The 22,616-nt window shown below is 34.8% G+C and overlaps 1 protein-coding gene across 2 annotated transcripts; it reads right to left on the reverse strand.

The window, feature by feature from the left end:
- Positions 1-457: 457 nt before the first annotated feature.
- Positions 458-22,554, reverse strand: LOC149084084 (zinc transporter 7-like). Of its 2 annotated transcripts, XM_089234438.1 has the most exons (12): positions 22,104-22,320; positions 15,400-15,414; positions 11,962-12,063; positions 11,318-11,431; positions 11,006-11,093; positions 9,869-9,986; positions 7,779-7,847; positions 7,625-7,684; positions 6,958-7,093; positions 5,819-5,909; positions 3,230-3,379; positions 458-3,111 (listed from the first exon to the last, which is right to left on the reverse strand). In XM_089234438.1, the coding sequence occupies exons 1-12, from the start codon at positions 22,178-22,180 to the stop codon at positions 3,064-3,066; spliced, it is 1,068 nt and encodes a 355-aa protein (XP_089090564.1). In that variant the 5' UTR covers positions 22,181-22,320; the 3' UTR covers positions 458-3,063. The 2 variants fall into 2 exon arrangements, with proteins under 2 accessions (XP_089090564.1, XP_089090565.1); XM_089234439.1 differs by lacking the exon at positions 15,400-15,414 and having other exon boundaries at positions 22,104-22,554.
- Between the last annotated feature and the right edge of the window lie 62 nt (positions 22,555-22,616).

The following is a 22,616-nucleotide window of genomic DNA, read 5'->3' on the forward strand; positions in this document are numbered from 1 at the left end:
CCATTTTCACGCCTCAAAGTTATAAAATAACAACAGCCAACCACAGTGCTGTTTGCAGAGATCAAATCTGTGCCTTAATGCTGCCAAGACATTGCAATATCCGAACAGCAACAGTGGTAAGATAAATGAAATCTGAAAGACGGTTAAAGAGGTCGTACCTTTCCATAATGAATTATCATCTTACAAAAGGCTTACAGATTGTTTCATATTTAGTGAAAAACTATTATTACTAATGTGTCTTGTTTCCTAGTTGTTAATAACAGAATATCTAAATGTCGCATCTTGCACACAGATTAGTATGTGTTTGATAAGGAACAATCACCATTTGCGGATTATTCTGATCACAGAGAGGATAGTTTTGTTAACCAAATTTACGTAAATGTGAGTTCACTGCAAGATGTTGAAAAACATAAAGGGAGGGGTAAATAGTTACAGAATTAAGTTCCATCACGCTATATTTTTCATCATATGCATATAATACAGTAAAAGCCTGAATATAACAAGTAATAGCTTACAACAAGAATCCTGTTACCATGAGCGATTTGCAATGCACAATCGGTGTACTAGCGTCGAAGATAAAAACAAATTTTTTTATGACGAATTGCAAAATTAGAAAGCGTTTGCTATGCCTAGAGTAAAAATTTTCAAAAACGCCAATTCTTCCCGGGCACATTTCTCAGCCATTTATAGCAAAGAAGAGACAGAAAAACCAACTTTTTCCCACCCTTTCTATTCCTAAGCTTTCCCTTAATATACCAGTGCTTCTCAAAATGTGTATCGAGACTCCTGGGAGCATCGCAGTGAGCTGGAGATGTAGATTTGTGTGCTTATTTATGCTGTGAAGTGGTTCTTTAAGAACCACTGCAATATATGAATGGGACATGCCATAATCCAGTTTTGAATTTCAACTTACTTTTGTCACTTGCTACAGGGCTGCATTTAGATGCTTGGTCGCCTGGAGCAAGAGCGCATTTTGGCGCCTCCTTGTAACGTTGAAGGAGAGGTTTGAGAATAAAATTTGCGCCCCCTCTGGTCCAGCGCCCGGGGCACGAGATCCGCCTGCACCCCCGTAGTTGTGGCTCTGACTTGCTATATCTCACAGACTAAAGTCCTCTCTCACACTAGGGCTTATTTGAGTGGAAGTGACAGTTTGAAAGTCATTTCTAAACGCTGTACGAACATCAAAATTTGCAATAATTGTGCTTAAAAGCTTTCCAATCAGCAGAAAAATATTAATGAGTCCATGAAGGCATGAAAGTGAGGTGGCATAGCTACTAACCTTGAAGCATGAGAATTGGGTAGGATTTTTATATAGACCTGAATTCTTTACAATAACTGTACAGACAAATATAAAAATAACTTTTTCCTCCTTTGGAAAAATGTGACATCAAACTAGCTATCGCCAAGACAAGCAAAGTCGCCAATCATCACCACCCACCATTGGGTGAAATTGCCTGTCATTACTACACTGAAGTCAAAATCAGGGCGACAAAAAATTGGTTTCAGTTCAAAAAAAGGGACAGACTTATTAAAAATGATAGGTACAGTAAAAGTGATGCTATTACTAAACTATGCATGTATCTTGTAACATGAATTGGAAATGGAATGTGCGTGGTCATATTATGAATCTGATGTGAAGTTTGTTTCTGTGAAATGCTTGTTATAGTGCTGCCACCTATTTTCCGAATGACGAGTGAATTGTATTTATTGAAGATTTGTACCATTATAGGCCTGCTTCTTTCTGTGGCGAGACTTTTTAATGGGGAGACTGGCTTGGATTCACCCCTCAAAAAGTTGGGAATCAAAGAAAACCTTCAGCCGACCACCAGTGGGGTTCGAACCTGGGTCCTCGCATGATGCGAGTCCATCAATATGACCACTCAACCACCACAGGGGCAATCTAATGGATGATGGCAAATTTTTGTCCTTTCCTTTATAAAATTTTACATTGCTTTGTGATTTAACACAATGGTGAGGGGGGGGGGGGAAAGAACAATCTATTCGTGTAACATCATTTCTGAGGGAAGAAACAGAAGGGGACTTTATTGAAATTTTTTCAGAATAATTATCTTCACCCCCACCCCAAAAGTAAGGATTTTTTGAAATACAAGAACTTTTCTGGAATCTGAGAGATAGCGCAGAAATTCAGGAGACCTGGCAGCCCCCAAAGCAGAATGTGCCGAAATCTGCGACGTACGTCACAGAACAATTACCGCTACTGCAGAACAATTTGGAAGAATTTTAAGAAAAAGTGCAAAAAACACTATTACATGTATGGGGATTTTTACCGCAGAACATTTCCAGTCAGCCGAGGGCTTGTCGCAGAACAGTACTAAACATTCTGCTTTGGGGCTGGCAGCTATGAAATAGTAAAGTAAAAATTTTTATTTTTCAGATGGTTGGCTAAATTATTTTGAGAAACTAATATGATGTTCCGAGCTAAAAATCCATTTCACTATTGCTATCCTGTTCAATCAATGAACAATGTGATCTAAATGGCGTTCATTGCGAAACTAAAGCAGAAGTGTTTTGCAACAATTTATTGACTATCACAAGCAATAATTAAATATGCTTATAACGAAAAGTCTTACAATTTTTCCTGGCGATTATCAGCTCCCATTATAACGACTTTTACTGTATTAAAATATAACCTGAACTTAACGACATCAAGATTTCTCACAAAGCAACAGAATTTTTATTTACAGCAAACTTAAAATATAAAAACTATATATGAAAAAATCCCATAAAAAGGGAAAAATACCGAGTATTACTGACCACACCCCCCCAAATCGTGTAATAAATAAATGGGAAAAAAAACTGGATTTCTGTAATACATATTTTATGTAAAAGAAAAATGATCTGCATTGTATCAAAAATGAACAAAGTGATGTTCTACCGTGAGATGGAAAGTAAAGGTCTTTCTCAGATATGATGTAAGAAATTCGCTCTTGAAAAAAAAAAAATCACAGTCTTTCATAGGGAAAAAGATACCTCCTCGTTGCTTGTCTCGCAAGCCCAACAACGTAATTACTATAGTATAATAATAAAAAAGATGGATCATCATCAATGGCTAACATAGTCGATTTGTACATATAACTGCGTCACACCAACCTGTAAAATAAAGAAAAAAAAAGTATTAAAATGTGATTAGAAACTTTGCATGTATACAAACACACTTTATTCAACACTTTTTGTATATACAGTAGTACACTTCTATGTATAGACTCACTTGAGCAAATATACTCTGTGTATGGCTTAAGAGATACTTTGGGTCAGAGTTATAGGCTGCTTCTAATTTTAAAGTGCCTATTAAGACATTACTGCACAATGTCCAAAAGTGTGGTTCCTGCACGCTCAAGACGCCTTCCAGTTGCATAACCTGCACGAAAATGGGGTGAAACGATTAACAATTATAATTTCATTGCATCAAATTTATCAAATACGAATAGAATGCTACAACAGACAAAATATCCAATGAGATAGAGTATGTTATTACATGCGCACACACAACCATACATTCCAGTATAAATTTGTTTCTGTATAAGCCAATCCCTCCCAAGTTGAGAGAGGATCACCAAAAAGACAAAAAATTTAAAATCTGTGTATAAGCCAAGCTGACCCCAACCCCACAATCAGACAGTTTTGAGAAAAAAATTACATTTCTCAGATATGAAAATTGCAACGAAAAATTACCAAAAAAAAATATTTTTCATCCTCCCTTTTGTTTGGTTGACACTTTACAAGGCAATAGTAATGCATTTTTTCATTGCATCAATGGCTACCACAAGGGCAAGAAGGTATGGGTGCATGTTCAGTCTGCTGGCTGAATATGCAAGATGGCTATCATTTTCAGGCCACAAATAGTGTACTTATCACATCATGTAGATTCTATTTTTTGGAAAAGCCTTCATGCAGGGCTGTCTAAATGCATATACTACAACTGCTTAACCGTACACATTCCTCTACTAAGCCAGAGACATGCACTTCGTCCATATTCATCAGTGGAACTATACAAATACAAATTGTATTGGTACATGTTGGAATGTGTGTGTATGTATAGTGAACCTTCCGTGAAGTTTGTTTCTGTGTAATGCTTGTTATGTTTAACAAGCTGTGTAATGTTGCAGTTTTTCAACAGAATATTTACTGTGAATGACTATGAAAGTGCCTATAACCTTACTGGTCGAATTGACTGGTGATAGTCTCTCTAAGTGTATCTAAAATTATTTTTTCAAAAAATAATTTAATAATATTCATATTAATATTAATAATAATATAATATTAATAATTAATTAATGATTTTTTTAAATTTATAATGGTTGGACAGCGTAATATTTAAGCATTTTTAGGAAAAATTTCAACATTGTAAATGACCTAGTTCATCACGAAGATCAAGCAAAAGGTCAAAATGACCGCCGTGGTCCTTCTAGTGTTAATGCATACATTGGAGGGCCTCTTGCTAGACTCCTACATAAAAAGACTCATGCACAGCAATTCCCATCACTCATGTTCAACTTATGGTTAGGAGGCTTAGTGCATTGCTTGACCTTAGGGGCACGAGATGGTTTGAAGATGGCCCTGCTTTCATGGGCAGGATAAAAATCTCCTTGCAGGCTGATTTCTATCACAGGCCTAAAGTTGTGCACCTCTGCTATAGGGGAGTTGCTGGTTTAAACTGATTTCATTCTCTCTCAAAATACTGACTTATATATGAGCTGGCACCCTTCGTCTCCGATTTAGAGATGAAATGAATTTTTGAACAAAATTACTTGGCTTATACACCAGGGTTTAAGCTGGATAAAAAAATTCCTTTCGCAAAAAAGCGAAAATTGGAAAAGCTTTAGCAAAATGCTACAATGCTATGTAATGATTGATGATTGGATGTCTTACTCATTTCGTACCTCCTGTAAGCATTTTTGCGAAAGTGGCAACATCTTCTTTTGCATTCTACGATTTTCTTTCGCATTTTGCGAAAAATGCGACAGTAGCTTAAACCCTGTTATACACAAGTATATTTTGTAATGACAATGGGACAGAAAGTTTATAGTGACATGGCCTTGGGCATGACAAGGAATTTCTTCGTTCCATGTCACACCCAATATTCAAATACAGGCTAGTTTGTTAATGATACAGTTAGAGGCAGCACAAATATAAAGGATACCATTAATACTGTGATGTGAAAATAACATTTATTTCCTTTAAACAGGTTGTATATCATTTGCTAGTCAAGTCCCAATGATCCAGACATTTTCCAACTATAATGCAATTTTTCATTCTTCAAAGCAATTATATTCTTGTATAAAGGTCTATCACATGCATTGGCTCGTTTCTGTTCCGAAAAGTCTGTGTGGTTTTGGTTAAAAAAAAAAATCTTTCCACCATTAGTATGTTCATTCACACTTGTCAGGAGCAGTTCAGAATCTGATCCTAATGTTTTGTAAAGAGGCAGATCACTCAGAACGTAGACAGGGCAGTGACTTATGTGCAGGGTTCGCCCTGAATTTTTATCAATTCTAGTGATTTGGCTAATCAGATGAAAAAAAGTTGCAGCCAAATTAGTCATAAAATGCAAATTTTAAAACAACTGCGTCAAATGGCCAATTCAAAAGCACAAACCCTGCTTGTGTGTGTGTGAATAGACGTTTATGATCACACCTAAGTGCAAAATTGGCTGAGTTAAAAGAACATCACACCTTTTACCAAATGTATTTCAAACATATTTAAAACCAATTTATTTTGAGTAAAACTAAGGGAATTGTCAAATGATATGATTTATTTTAAAATTACACAAGAAAACAGAATTGAAAAAGACACTCACCCTTTGGTAACAAGAAGGAAGTTGTTTATCAAGTTCTTTGGGAGTCCTTTGCATCAAGACACAAATAGAGTCATTCAGCAATGGTAATACACTGTAGTTAAAAATAAAACAGAGTTGATCACTAAACATCTTTCATAAACATCACAACATAAGTGGTTAGAGTAATGTTGGAAAAACATCAAGTAGATACTCAATCTTACAACTGCCCCTAAGTCGGAGAAAATTATTGAACCACCACCATATATAAAAATATAACCAACTACCAACATGAGCCATGTTCCCCTAATTTACAGACTAAACAATGTATGTAAGGTGAATGAACAACCTGGTTTTTCATTGGCCTAAGTTTATTATTCCAGATATGACATTATCACATTTGTCTTGAACAGATGCATGCACCCCAGTATGAACAGATTTTATTTGATCACCACTAATACATTGATCAAACATAACAAAATTTATCTAATACAAAGGCCACAACAGGCCCAATGAGGTGGCTGAAAAAATTATACCCATAAAAATATGGATGTCAAATATAACCAAAATATAATTTAATAATATATAATGCACTGCTCATAAAAAAGATTATGGTTGTCTTATCTAAGTATAGATAGGTTCAATTTATCCCACTATGTATATATCATACTTCTCGCACATATCAGTGTGACAACCCTATCAGAGAAAAACTCTGAGAAACCACAACATGGAATTGTCCTTTACTAAACAATAATGATGTCCCCTTGTTGAAGCAATGATTGACGGTGCATTAATAACACGTGGTCCGTTCAATTGAAAATTTTGAATAATTCTATCATATCCCCAACACCTGCGTTCCTCCACTGTAAACATTCAAGAAATCAAATTATGAAATAAATTGTGAGTTGATACTTCACACAAATAAATAAATTCCTATACAGCTTTAAAAATGTGAATGGTTAAAAAAAAAAAAAAACGCTCCTAATTCATATCAAATGATTGAATTAATCAGTTGACATCATAAGATCCCAGCTATCATTTATATATATATTAATGTTAGATACAAATCAGATAATTCATATAAATTAATTTCAATTTTAAAAGCTTCAAATACACGTGCTAAGAAACATAACATATTCTCTGCAAAAAACAAGCTCTCTTACCTAAAACCAATCAGAACAGCAATGAACATAGAACAGATAGGGTCAGCTATTAACCAGCCAAACTGGTTCATCAGTATTGCTGATACTATAACCCCGACACTACCGAGTGTATCAGCTAATATATGGAGGAAGACACCTATACATATGCAAAGAAAAAGTTAATAAACTTTTGGAACATGATTACACTAGCACACATTTATATAAAATATGTAGCCTGCCGATATATCAATGAACTTAAATACATAAGGCTTAATTGTGCTTTCAGTTGATTTCTCAGAGAAATATTTCTTTTAATTACTAAATCCTGAAACAATTTTTCATAGGTCTCAATCAAAACAAAGCAACTGGTATTTCTCTTGCAGTGTTGGATCTCGTCTTATGAAAAGGGTGTCCTGCTCACCATCAGCCTGTTTTTTTATGACAAGTAAAATAACCAATCTATAAGCAGGGTTTCCTTAACCAGGTGTGTTTACAGACCCTTTGGGAAGATTTCAGAAAAAGGTGGTGAGCTTGAATGAGAGACCAATTAACATATTTTTATATGTTAAATATTATTTCAGAAAAGAGCTCCATGGTCTCAAATGGACTGATTTATGCAAAATTGGAATATTGCACATGAAAGAATGTAAAAATAGCAATCTAACTAATATTACATATGAATACTTGCCTTGTAATATCTGACTGCTTGACCCACCATGAGAATGGTTCTCCGTTTTACAGTCATCGCCTTTGCATAAAGAACAAATTATGAGCACGTGAAATAAGTTAGACACAAAAATATGCAGAAAAGAAAAAAAATGAAGTGATAAAAATATACATACTGAAACCGTGAGAATGGTCATGAGCGTGCGAATGATTATGATTGTGGGCATGACTGTGACCATGATTGCCTGTAATGAAATATGAGAATGTACATTATAATTTTTGTGTCGTTAAAACAAGCAAGAAAACAAAGGAGAGGGAGTGGAAAATCAAGAAATCCTAACAATCATCAAAGCAAATACAGCAATACCTTGGCTAATGAAGGCTTTTTTCATGGATTGACAGACTTAGCTAATGAATACTTTAGGGAAATGAACATTAACATGATACTACCATGCAATGAACCAAATTTTTGAGCTAATCATTGTCAGTATCATTATATCAAGATTTCACTGTATCGGGGGTTGGCAAGTTTTTACCGTAGGAGGAAAAATCCACAGTAAAAACTGTTCTGGAAAAAATATTCTTTTCCCAACCATGCATGCAAGGCATTGTTATGCATTTACCTATTTATTATGCAAATGACATAGTTTTGAATTCAAAATTTTGGTTTAATAATCAATAATTTTTACAGTTGGATAATTTGTTTTTGTAAAGAATAAAACAAATCAACACTTTCTGCATTGTGATTTATGTATACTATCAGTTTAAAAAAAATGATGAAAAAGAATTGTATATTGTTACAAACCCCCCCCCCCCACCCAATCATCCTGGACGATAGGTGGTCACTGTATTGGAAGGAAAAATATAGGATAGTCATTATATGAAAACAATAGGGATTTTTCCTACATGTCATTGTAATGGAATCATTCTCTATATCATGGGGGTCATTATAATGACAGATGTGCCAACTTTGGAAATCCAGAAATCCGGAGATTCTCCCGAGGGGGGTACCCCCCCCCCCCGACACTAATTCATTGGAAAAAAAAAAAAAAAAATCGAATTTTTTTTTTTTTTTAAATAAATTAAGAAAAAGTTACATTCTTTCCCCTCCCCCAAAGCAGGTTCTGCATTGCCCCTGAGAAGAATATAATTCCATGTCAGTCTTTCCATGCAGAATAAAGAAATCCAATCTACATACTGTTCATAAAGTATAAGTGTTTCCTTCCGTGGATGCTATCAGTGATTGATAATCTTGGGTATATGAATTCTTAAAAGCTTTATATTTAGCTGTATATAGCTTAAAGTTTTACATTTTCTTTCTGAAGATGTTTAATCGGAGGAAACAATTAAAAAAAATTCAAATTACAAAGCTGCGGACGAAAAAAATGTGTTTACCGCACGGCTGTTAATGGAATACAATAACTTTTATACAGGAATTTCGGCAACCAAGGTCATGCCCCTGATAAATGATTGCCGATAAACACTACGAAAACGAAGTCACGTCTTTGCCAGTTGCTTAAATGCGGTCACAAAGACTTTTTTACAGCTGCTCGATGGAAATGACTAAGGCTATCCTATATGGGTGTTTTCCCTAACAGCAACGGTAATCATTGATGCCACGACAACGTGAACGCTCGCGTAAAATCTAATTTTCTGCCAAAATCCGGAGAAATTTTAACAAATCCAGAGAGCGCGAGGAAGGATGAAAAATTCGGAGTCTCCCGCCTAAATTGGGAAAGTTGGCAGGTCTGTAACGAGCATCAACTAGGCTTATTTATGTAAATGTATTTTTCACCAGATTACTTTACAATATGTTATAAAGTTAATTATTGTAATGATTTCAAGCCTCAGATACATATAATATACATTGAGTCAAAAAATTTTTTTTCCATAAAACCATTTTTGAAAGTTTTTGCCACTGTCCCGACAAAAAGATATTTTTTTCAGGCAAAATGACCAACCTGCTTACTAATACTGCTTTATAAAACTTATTAAATTTTTGGCAATATCTAGAATGAATCTAAAATTTTTTCATAGAAATAAATAAATTTCATTTCAGCTAATGAATGTCATTAGAGAATGAATGATCTTCTTCAGCTAAGGTATCAGCGTATTAACAATGAAAGAATATTTTCATCAAGAGGGATCTAATAATCATACACCTGTAATGTTTTCATAATAAATATGCATTCAAAATTTTTGTAATGTACTATAAACAAAATTGGAAAAACTCCAATTCGATCAAAACCAATTGGTTTTGACTTACCTCCATCATGGGCATGACCATGTTGAAACGCAAAAATTCCAACTAGGTTAACAAGAAAACCAAGAACTGAGACAAGGAACAGTCGCTCATGTTTTACTTCTGGAGGCTCAATAGCTCGCTAACAAGAAAGAACAGGTAGAATTAGTGGATCTGCATTAATTCAGAAAACACTAAAATATGTGATTATGTACAAAATAGGAAAAAAAAAAAAAAGACAGATCATTGCAGACATAACAAATATATTACAGGATCACAAGTTAGGGATTAGAAGGGAAGCAGGGGCTAAGATAATTATTAAATGTTGATAAATGCTAACATCAAGAGACCAAGGATTTGTGGGACGGCAAGTCAGTACAAACACAAGTGACCGTTACCACACGTATAATTGAGGAGTATCTTCAAAATTCTAGTCTCAGTTTTCCCGTCTTTTACCCACACACTAATCAACTTAACTTTTTACATCATGAGAATGATAGTTAATACACAAGCCATGGGCTCATAAAATGTGGAATAAGACATTGAGAACTTGGAAGAATAAATACAATGGAATTCCAGATTAAGACTTACTGGGTTTTGGTCTACCATAAAAACTGATATCTTTTAAACTGCTCCACTATGAAACAAATATGAGATAAAGTTATGACATCATCAATGCAATGGAAATGTCACTGAGGAATCTGTCACAACTTCAGATACATAGATGGCCATATAATATACAGTGGATCTTGCTTATAATATTCCTTACCTAGGCCTTTTCCCCCCACTTAGTATGGATTATTTTCATGGTCTCCAAGCTTTTACTAACACTCAATGAGATTTTCTGTTTGAAGTATTTTCATGCTTACAAGACAGGTTTTTGAAAAATGGATTACAGAATCACCCTAAAGCAGAATATGCTGAAATAGGTGATGTATGCCGCAGAACATTCTGGAAGAGAATTTCAAGAAAAGTACAGGAAAAGGCTATTATGGGAATTTTTCAGAACATTAATGTGGCTCCCCCCCATAAACAACATGATTATTTAATTTTGGAAATTCATACCTAGAAAAAGTTCAGAAACTTAAAAAGTGATATATCAGATTTATATATAGATAATTTAAATGAATTGAAGACACCATACGTAACCACCCGGCTTACCTCAACCGCTTCTGAAAATATGAAAAAGGCGATGAATAGTAGGAATAACCCATTAACAAACCCAGCAAGTACTTCAGCTCTCACATACCTGTAAAAATACATAACACAATATAAGTATACATAGCAGAAAACTGTACACTTGCTGTATACATTGAAGACAGGTATCAACCTTAACCCATTTGCATGCTCCTTCGGAATTTGCCTCTTAAACACCTTGCAAAATATTTTGCAAATGGGTTAATGTAGACACTGAAATTTTTTACGTAAAAAAAACACAGCCAAAAAAAAGAAACGCATCAACTTTATTTTTACCCATAGGAAAATCTGTCATTAGCTCTCCATTTGGTAATTACAGAAGCCGCTAAACCAGCTAGAAGAGCTGTGCAATCGAAAAACATGTGGAATGAATCTGATATGAGACCCAAACTGAAAAAGAAAAAAAAAAAATCTATGAATATACACGTCTAGCTAGCATTACAAGAAAAGATTATATGCTCATTTATCACTGCAGTAGACTCTCGACTATCTGGCTCGTGACTAATCTGCCTAGTTGAAAATAATTATAATTGTCCGAAATAAGGCAATAAAAAATTTACTTTGCCAAAGCATTGCAAATGTAATCAATTTTTGTAATCATTTATCGATGAAATAAGTTAAAGTAATTTTTGTGTAAGAATTGAGCTAAGATTCTAATATTTTGGTTGTTTCAATACTTTCCCACCTCACTAACCTCCTGCCCCCATAAAATACCATATATTTTTTTAATGTGAAGAGAAGGCTTTCTTCTGATTTTAATATTAAAAATAGGAGGAATAAATTAAAAAAATAAATAAAAATAGCGAAGACAAAAATGCGCCAAGTTGTATGGTTATAATCATACTTATTTTTACGATACTTAAAGTCAATTAATTACAGACCTACCAATTTTAAAGGGCAATACTAATTTTCATTTTTACCTGTTTGTCCATACTCCATAGAATAATTCGACAAATGCGAAGGAAACATTTAAAATGAGGAAGCAAAACAAGTTTCTGGATGTCTTGTCCGAGAATATTAAACTGTAATGACAAAATTAAGAAGAAAAAAACATGAAGCACTCATTCATGAAAATCTTCAATTTCAAAATTCATTTCGAGTAGCATGTCAATTATGAGAAATGCCTACAAATGCAAGGATATAATAGCGTCACATTTTCAACACAAATATTGGAGGAAAGTGTGTGTGTGAATTAGGTGGAAAAATCTCCAATATTGAAATGAAATTTTCAAGTATCCTCAAAAATTAGTACTGAAGAATAAATTTTTTTGATCATAGCTGGGTATCCCATTAAATGTTATATCAGACATTTGCCTTATCATAGTTATTTTACGTGCCCTCATGAGCTGATTGGATTTATGAGAGTCCACAACCAACTAAAATATTTGAAATATGTAATAGTTATAGTAAGTATTGAATTTTTTTTTTTGTATTAGACACAGCCAACATTACATAACCAAGGTATTCAGACAAATTGAAAATAATTTTTTTTTTTTACCTAGAACAGCGGATTGACAAACACATGGCGATTAAAAAATTGACATTGACACCTAATTTTTTAAAATGAGCTATGACGAAAGACTCAATTTTTTGAATATGCTTACATTGATCATATCCTGACACCTGCATTCTGCCAAAGTGTTTAAAATTTTTAATGGAATGGATAGAGGATAGACTACGAGTTATTAATACACCGTCAATCGACTGCTTCAACTAGGGGACACCAGCACCGATTGACACGGAACAATTTCAGGTTGTGGTGTCACAGGGAATTTTTCTATGATAGTGTTGTGAATAAATGGAATAGCTTATCTCCAGGGATTGTGAATTTTAACACAATTGATACGTTTAAAAAGAAATATGATAGACATAGTGGGATAAATTGAAAAGCTATTTATACTTAGATAAGGAAACCATTATATTTTTTATGGGTAATGCATTAAATATGATTGTATTGATGTTGTATAGTTGAATGTATTAATTATTAGATTTTTTTCGTGATATATGCTCTTATACCAGGTTATTGTATTTTGGTAATATTTGGCATCCATATTTTTTATGGGCATTTTTTCCCAGCCAATTGGGCAATTGCCATTGGGAAATTTGCCTGTTGTGGCCTTCGTACTTGAAGACAGCACAAAATTATTGAAATTATATCAACATGTGTCTGTTAGCATAGAAAAGGGTTCCTGAGTCCTGGACAGGCCGAGGAATAGACCTATGCTATTTTGAACCAATTTTGCCAGGAAAAACATTCTTGGCACCTAATTATTTTGATTTGTCAAACTCCTGATCTAGAAAAAATGCATAGTTGGGTCCACTTTTGTCACTGTTCATTGACAGGGCTCCACATGCTTTCGAATGAAAAATTTCCAAGGTGCAAATTTGCTGGATATACCATTCTTCTATATAATATATGTATGACTCTATTGAGGAAACTGTTATTAAAGGAGGTGGCTATGGAATTCAAGCACATTTTATAACTGTGTTTATTCAAGTTGAGTTCATAACTCTGAATTGACAAATTAAAATTTTTGTTTCTTGTTTTTCTGTTTTCAAAACAAGGTGCAAAGCAATCTTGAAACATGGAACGAAGCTGGCTCATGCTGAAAGCAACAGTGGCATATTCCAAATTGCTGTCACGTTTTGGTACCCTTTCAGAGTTGGTTCATGGGTCAAAATACTAAGATCTCTCAACCAAAGCCAGCACAAAATTACTCCTTTAAAAAATGTATTCAGTTGCTAAATTCTCACTTCCAATTTATAACATAGATGACAGCTCTTCTGAACAGTATAAATAGCCTTGCAATCCTTAAACACAACTAGAATGGGATAGTTAATAAAGCAAGCATGGAATCAAATACAATTATTGAGCATTCTTGAGCTCGTGATGCTCGATTTACTGAGCAACACGAACAGTGTATCAATGTTAGTGTTTCAGAGATACTTTCACTTACATATTGAGCCATAGCAATATATAGTCTAGACCAGTGTTTCCTAAAGGGCAATATCACCCCTGGGAGGACAGTAGAAGATATGGAAATTACATAAAATCCTATGGGTTGACTTGAGTTAGGAGCGATGAGAGAAAAACATTTCTGTACAGGGGGGGGGGGACAGATCAAAAAGTTTGGGAAACTCTGGTCTAGCCTGTCAAAATTATAAATTCTCAATGTTGCCAAAAAAAAACCCCACGAAACTGACAAGAGACTCATATTTTTATTATAACCATTATAGCTTCAATGACAGATGTTTGCTTCAAGGAGTAAGCATTTGTATGTCACACAGTCAACATTGATATTTTGGCTCGAAGTTCATTAGAGAAGTTTATAAGGTTTGCATATAAAAATAAAACAGAAGTTTTTCCCCCAATAAGAATTTTCAGATTCAAAGCTGTCTGAATATGTTTAGCAATATAGTGCATACGTGTAAAAGATTTTGAAATTTCCCGTACAGCAGTGGTTCTCAAAGTATACATTACTGCTCCAAAGAGCCTTACCAAACTTTGCCAAGAGTGTATAACCAAGCAGAAAATAATGTGCAGCTACATAATGGTCAGTAGGAATCTGTTGCTGCCAGGAAAGCACCACGAACATACAAATTGTTAAGATGAGGGAGCCGCAAGTAAATGAGTTATGGCAAGAAATTCACAGGCACTAAAGGTTTGAGAACCACTGCCATATAGCAACAGAAAAAAAAACTAACTACTCAACCTCAGCAATGCATTCAAAATAAAAAAACTAAAAAAAACCCAAAAAACAGGACTTGACAAATTCTAAAGATGAGGTTGCCATGATGACTTTGAAATGGAGTCTAAAGTTTTCTATAAAGGATTACTAAATTAAAGTCTGAATGCAACAAAAAATTTTCAGAATTTATGCCACTCTGTGTCTACCAACATGAAAAGGGGTCCCTGAATAATGAAAATATTGAAAATTCTATTTTGGCACTTTTCCCAGGAAAAAATAAAACTTGGCTCTCCTAAGAAAGTTTGCTATAGCCAAATTTGCCTTTTCTGGATTTGTCAAGCCCTGCTTTGAATTAGCAATAAATTCATTCAAATCCATAAGCTACTAACTTCCCTGTCGTGAAAAATACATTATATATCAAATAATAAATGCTTTGCAGTGAGGTTCATAAAGAGTTCATAAAATCGATAGAGACTCTAAATCATGCATTTAAACTTGACAAAAAATATCTGTTAGCAATACTTATTCAAACATGCAGGGTGTTTAATTAAAATTTTGAAAGAAGAGTTACAGAACTGTTAAAAGAGTCTAAAAAGACGGAATAAGCATTTTTTGGTGAAATGGTTACGGTATAGAGAGAGAATTTATAATGAGGAAAAAAAAACTTACATGATAATGTTCTCTCTATCCACCCCAATGCAAAAGTGACAAGATGGAAGAAAGAAAATAACCTTCAATTACTTAATGAAGAAATTTTAATCTTAAATCTATTTAGCAAAACATGACAGAATCAGAGAGAAAAAACTAAAAAAAACAACAAAAAAAAACACCAATTATTTAGAAAACCAAACGCCAAGAAAAGTACAAATGAATCCAATATACCTTTAGGAAATATAGGCTACCACTTAAGAAAACTATGAAAAAAATTTATTATCGTTATACAGTAAAACCCCTCTTTTGTGGACACTCACGGGACAAAAAAATTTGTCCGTAAAAGAGAGGTGACTGCATCAGAGGGAGTTCTTGTTGTGAAACTGTAAAATACAGTATTAATAACTGAAATGGTTCTTTGTTTGCAAATGAATGGAATTCTAACAATATAAGATGCATTCTATGAATGTCTCATATATTAGAAATACGAGACATCCCCATATTTGTTATGGACATCTTTTTCTCAGCCACCTCGTTGGGCATTTTGCCTGCTGTGGTCCTGTATTTGTATTCAAAGTCATGAAAATACTGTGCATAATTATTGCACAGATGCACACTGGAAATTACAAAACAAATTATACATAGTTTATACACCAAATTTACATCTCTCGTGAAAACCGATTATCAATGTTTGGTGGGTTTCGCTAAGTACCAACAACCAGACGCAGAAAATTTTAGGCATCAATGGTAATTTTTCGTTAGTCAATGCAACCTGGGATTTGTCAAGCCCTGAATTAAACTAATTAAGACTAAGGCTTGGAAAATCTAAAAAAAAAAAAAAAATGGTGAGAGTCAGGGCTATAACTAGAAAAGGATGGGGGGGGGGACTGCCCTGGCAGCAAACTGAAGGGGGGGGGGAAATTTTTAGGAAAATCAAAGATCAAATCAAAAATCATTCATAAAATCAAATTTTACAGTTGTGGTGGGCATCAAAATCATGTTTATCCACCCTCCCAAAAAACCCAGTTAAAGCCCTACCAGGAGTTTCTGTAGTGCCAGACTTTTAGGGCACTGGAGCTTAGTGATAAATATTGTGATTAGCCTCAGATATAAATTTAGTAAAAACATAGAAAAAATATGAATGGTTAGGGGAGCTAGCCTCTGACTGTGCAGGTAAGGGCTCAAATCCCAGTTGTGCATGGATGCCTACTAACACTAACATATTCCCTGGACAGATCATGCAGATCTCTTGGGATTACGTGATAATCACATTTAAAAAATTACAGAAAAACGAGACCAGATTTTTTAGTGCTATTGCAATCTGGGATTTGTCAAGCTTCTATTAAGACACTCATATGAGCACTTTTTTCTAAAGATTGCTTCAAATGAAACTCCCTTTTGAAAGTACCCACCCTATAGATAGGTAATAGCTAATAACAAATCACTTGTTCACAGTGTTATTGGCACACACGTCAGAGCTATTGTACGAGACTTCCCATGCGCATGATCACAAAGATCTTCAGCCATAAAAAATTCTGGTTATGTGGTTATAGAGGAAACCAATATGTATGTATTCTGTCAGAGCTGAAAACTAGCAAGGTGCCTTATTCTACTTAATGAAATTGTTGATTGAACCAGGGGCCTGACAAATCCCATGCACCAGGCAATGATGGCAACTGAAAAATTGATACTGATGCCTAAAAGTACCGGTAGTTATATACTACGTTTCCAAAAGTCTGTCCTTTTTGGAGTTTACACATTTTCTCAATTTTCTAGGAAAATACTGGATGAATCGTTATGGAATTTCAGTCATATATACCCAATATTGGTACTTGCCATTTCCAGTGAGAATTTAGAGTGCATTTGGGGGACTGACAAAAAAATTAAATGGGAAAAAAATGTTTTGATCAACCCTGTATCACAGAAAAATTTGCAAATGACTTGTAACTTTAACAAAATATTGTACTTTGTGCAATACTTCTGTGCATTTTCGTGAGAACAGCACACATATTCATGAAAACATAAATGTTTTCTATAAAAATTAGGCCTACAATTTTCATTGCATGAGTTTTGCTTTTGCAGGCCGAGTTTTCACTCAACTTTTACGAAATTCACAAAAAACCATGACGTTACTCATGAGACATACTGTGTAGAATAGTAAAATATGACAAATCATTATTAAATAAGATACGAATATTTATAGTAAATGTTTATTAATTGCAAATGCTCAAGAAATATTAATTTTATTTTTCTTAAGTTGATTGTCAGATATATAGTGCAATTCATATAAAAATTCCAGTTGAATGCCAGGAAAATTCAGAAAGATTGTAAGCGCAGGGGCACAACTAGATACTTTGTCACCCGGGGCAAGACAGACTTTTGGGGCCACTTACATGTAGAAGCAGCAGTTAAAGGGTGAATTTGGTGTCCCTTCTGATCCGGCTCCTGGGGTACAAACCCACCTGTCCCCCCCTAGTTGCGGCCCCGTGTAAGCAATATTGTAAACTGTAATTTTGAAATTTGCTTACAAGTAACTGGATAATAAGGGATTTTCCCCAAATTGGTAAGAGATTATTTGCTGTTATTTCATTTTTGACTTGAGTTTATTTATTTAGACATCATACATGCATGTTACGCTAAAATACTTTTCTTACATAGCATCAGACATGTGTCTTTGCTCATTCATATAATGCTATGGGCTTATTCTCGAAATAACCAAATAACAGAAAATAATTGTATACCAATTTGTGCAAAATCACTTATCATTCAGTTACTTTCAGCAAGTTTCAAAATTACAGCTCACAATATCACACATATCTTTCTGAATTTTCACTACATTCTGCTGGAATTTTTATATACCGTAAGTTGCACTATATCTGGCTGGCAATCAAATTATGAAAAATTAAAATTAATATTTCTTGTGCATTCACAATTACTAAACATTTACTAAAAATACTTATATCTCATTTAATATAATGATTTGTCACATTTTAATTTTCTGCACAGTATGTCTCAGGTATAGCATGTTTTCTGTGAATTTCGTAAAAGTTGGTTGAAAACTTGGCACGACATAAGCAAAATTCATGTAATGAAAATTAGAATTTTTATTGAAAACATTTATTTTTCCATGAATATACCTGTTATTCTCATGAAAATGCACAGAAATGTTGCACAAAGTTAATGCAACATTTTTTTCAAAGTTACAAGTCATTTGCAGCTGTCTTGATCAAAAACTTTATTTAATTTTTTGTTGGTCCCCAAATACACTGGTGACTAGATTTTTGCTAGAAATGATGAGTACCAACATAGGGTATATGTGACCAAAATTTCTGAACGATTTGCCCAGTATCTTTCTAGAAATTCTAGAAAATGTCTAAATTCCAAACAAGGACGCTAACTTTTGGAAACAATGTATGATAACCATTAAACTTGCCTAGCAATCCGACTTGTATTTTTCTTACATTCATACAGTGTAGTTATCATGCACTTAACATAGAAGATGGGAAACGGGGTGTGTCCTGTGTCCTTCAATGTTCAGTTTATGATAACCACTGTATGAATGTAAGAAAAAGACAAGTCTGATTTGTAGGCAAGTTTTATGCCGCAACTTTGCTTAAGAAAGATTTGAGTAATAAGAAGGCGACAAATCTTATTCACAATTTCTCGCATTGTCTCTTCTGGTAGCTGAACTTATTTTTGCTTAATGCAACATTAAAAATCCTGAAAGAACCAGTTTTAAATCAATTCAAAAGTAATCAATTCAATTAGCTGTTTATTCAATCAGAATCATTGTACTTAACCTAAACATAGCAAGCATTACGCAGTAACAAACTTCACATTAGGTTCACAACATACATACCGTGAACAGGTTGTACAACAGGTACCAATTTGTTAGAAATTTCACAGAGAGGAATGTAGACAAAATGGTTTAGTAGTAGTAGCTGTTCCTACACACTGTTAACAATTTTTTAGTACACTTGGTGCCTAAGTTTTTGCCAAGCCTCGGGATAAACCCCCTTTCTAATAATTTGTATAATCTACCACACATACTGTGATACACCTTTTACAGAATCACTAGTATAGGAATATATTCAACCACATGGGTAATTTACCTATATGGTGGATATATTCCCGTATATATTACAAAAGGTAATATTAATTTTTGAATTTTGCATAAAAAAGCTGAAAATTAACCCTGGAGCCAAGAAGCATAAGTGATGTTGAAACTTGTGTGAAGTATATGAGACATCTTTTGAGTTTTTCAAAATATAAAACTTCAGACAGACATCTATTGAGAAGCTTGATCACTGGACCTGACATCTATGGTGAACATGGATAGTCAGCTGCGAACTCTACTGACCAAGACCCGGAGAGGTCAGACTGTTTACAAGATCTTTGATTTCTTTGCTAATCATTGACTCTTGATTACTTTGCAAAGCAAGGTCGAATGATTATACAAGACACTGGTTTCTTCGCCAACTTCTGCTGGGCCAAAGTGGCGTGGTGATAAGATGTTCGTCTACAACTGTATACAAGATTCTCGATTCGTTCACCAACAATTATTACTACTACTACTAAGCCACACACACACATGCACCTTGTCCAAATTCCTCTGCAGAACTAACATATTGGTACATGTTGGAATGTGCATGTCTGTGTCGTGAATTTAAAGTGAAGTTTGTTCCTATGTAATGGTTATTACAGTGCTGTCATCTGCCATCTATTTTTTGAACTATGAGTGAAGTGTAGTGATTGAAGATTTGTAGTGTTCGAAGTTGGGAACCACAGGAAACCAACGTCAGCCGATCACCACTGTGGCGATGGTGGGATTTGAACCCAGGTCTTCTTGATAAGAGTCCGTCACTATGACCACTCGACCACCAGTGACTTTGTCAACAATTGCCGGAAGATTAATACACTATGAACTATTGATAGGTTACAATCTAGAACCAACGTTCTAATTACACTACATAACAAAACTAATAGAGAGCCCCTTTATTCCTGGACACATCCATTCCTAAGGGCACCTTGATATCTCTACAAGGAGATGTAAGAGTGAATGTGTCTTTTTCACATAAGTGAATGTGAATTTTCCAGGTCCAGAACTGGTACGCCCCCTGAGCCCCCACCTTTGTAAAGGCCATGATTACAGTATAGTGACCAGTTGTAGAGCCTTGGGTACAGCTTGACAAGCGACAAGTTGCTGTGGAGGCTAGAAAATATATGTATCTGTGCCTAAAGTTTTCTATATGCAATTGCTAGATTACAGTCTAGATGACCGAATTTTGATATCATGATAGTTTGTCTTCCAATGCAGGTCCCTGTAAAAAAAAACAACATTTAAGACAACTTTTCTAGAGCAAAAAATCATGATTAAGAAAAGTGGTTGGTACCTAAATGTTTTTTTTATTCTTTAAGCTCTGACCATGGACAACATTTATGTATCAGTCTTGAATGGCGATTCACGTTAATCGTACTTTCATCACCACTGTGGCAAGGCCAAAGGCAGCATCTTGTCCATCTCAATGCTTGAATACAACACTGGATAACCACTGAACATCTGCAGTATAATCCACCGATTCCGTTGGTGACTTTTTTCTGATAAGTTGCCAAAGCCGACATAATGGCACTGGAATTCCATATATCTTTTATAGATCTTTCTACCCAGGTGGCGCTAGTTCCACAGGCTTAACAAACAGGTTCCTCATATATTTCAGGTTCCAATATTTGTCTAATATTTGAAATAGCTGTTTCATTCCTTTAGCTGCTGTTTTCTGACATGTCAGTAGCATTATTTCCCGATTAGGTTATATCATTCTTATATATATTATTTTTCTTGCTGTCATATTGATTAATTATTTAAAAGAGTCCGGGTTTTATTTTTATAAACAGAGAAATATTTCCATTATTATTGTTTTCTATGCTGATGGTTTTTTGGTATCCATAGCGTCAGTTATGGCCTTGGCAACTTTTCGTCGGACGTGTTTGGTTGCAGAAAATTACCAATCTTTGGATTATACGACAGCTGCTCCCTTTCTACATTACGCCAAAATGTGTGCTTTCGTGGTTGATAAAGTATCTAGTTGTGACACTGCACTCATGTCCTCTTCACAAGAACTTGAAGGGTAGGATGTGGGGTAGTCTCTATATCATGGGGGGGGGGCCCTTAGCTTTTACACATAGTTCCGAGCATCACTATGTGTAAGGGGGAGGGGCCCACGATGTTGAGACAGTCCCACGTCCAACACTTTTTGTGGAGAGGACATGAGGGCAGGACCACAACTAGATACTTAGTCAGCCAGGGATTGGCATAATGTAGAAGGCAAACTTAAGGGAAAGGGGTAATTTGGCACCCTCTCCAGTCCAACGCATTGGACTCGCCTGCTTCCCACTAATTGCAGTCCTGCATGAAGGTAGCCTAAATAATTAAGCTGAGTATAGACATATCAATTGTTCAACAAATTGTCAATCATGATTGTCATATACATGAAAAATATGAGGGTCCCCCCAGCATCGTTTTCAACAGGCCATTGGATGCTTTACACAAAAAAAAAAAAAAATTTAGGTTCATTGACAGTTTAGTTTAATGGGTGCACCATCAAAAAAACATGCATTGGTTTTCAAAAACTATTGGTATACAAATGGTATCGGTACACAAAACTTCTAGTGGGCATTCAAGATATATTGTGTATAGATAAATCAAATCAAAGTTGATTATTTACCGGAACCATCCTTGAGCTTTTTCTTTTAAGCGCAGCCGCCGGCCGTATTCCCTGTCATTGCTGTGTATAGGAAGCATTGTTTTTTTTCGCCTCCTCGATTAATTTAACAAATATAAATAAGTAGATGTAGATTTGTTTTTTTAATTGAATCACGATCGAGTCTCGCTATTGAAACATATGCTCATCATCTTTCATTATACGTGTTACTAACAGATGGAAAATTTCTTTTTGGTTACGCTTTGGCGAGCAAAATAAAGATGTACAGCTGGCATGGGATCACATCGTTCATTCAGCAGGGTACACGAGAAAAAGCTACATCCACGCTGTCGAGCGTTACCGCGCGCCAATCAAAACCGTTGTCTTATTCCTTAGATTAAACTTTTTTCACTCAAAGTCACGTCTGATTGATCGAAATAATGTAGCGTCATCAAAGTGTTCAATTCATTTTCATGACGAATTTTGATGGTTTTTAGATACGCAACGTTTGCTACGCCCCAAACATAATTTTTTTTT

Source organism: Pholcus phalangioides, unplaced genomic scaffold, assembly GCF_987345545.1.
Source record: "Pholcus phalangioides strain wild (caught in Gottingen) unplaced genomic scaffold, Ppha-v1.0 ptg000008l_1, whole genome shotgun sequence".
Classification (NCBI taxonomy): Eukaryota; Metazoa; Arthropoda; class Arachnida; order Araneae; family Pholcidae; genus Pholcus; species Pholcus phalangioides.

Coding starts and splice junctions, on each gene's coding strand:
- LOC149084084 (XM_089234438.1), bottom strand. CDS start 22,180: ATGCTTCCTATACACAGCAATGACAGGGAATACGGCCGGCGGCTGCGC. Junction 11,432..11,961: donor TATGGAGTATGGACAAACAG/GTAAAAATGAAA, acceptor TTTCTTTTTCAG/TTTGGGTCTCATATCAGATT. Junction 7,848..9,868: donor TGGTCATGCCCATGATGGAG/GTAAGTCAAAAC, acceptor ATTTCATTACAG/GCAATCATGGTCACAGTCAT.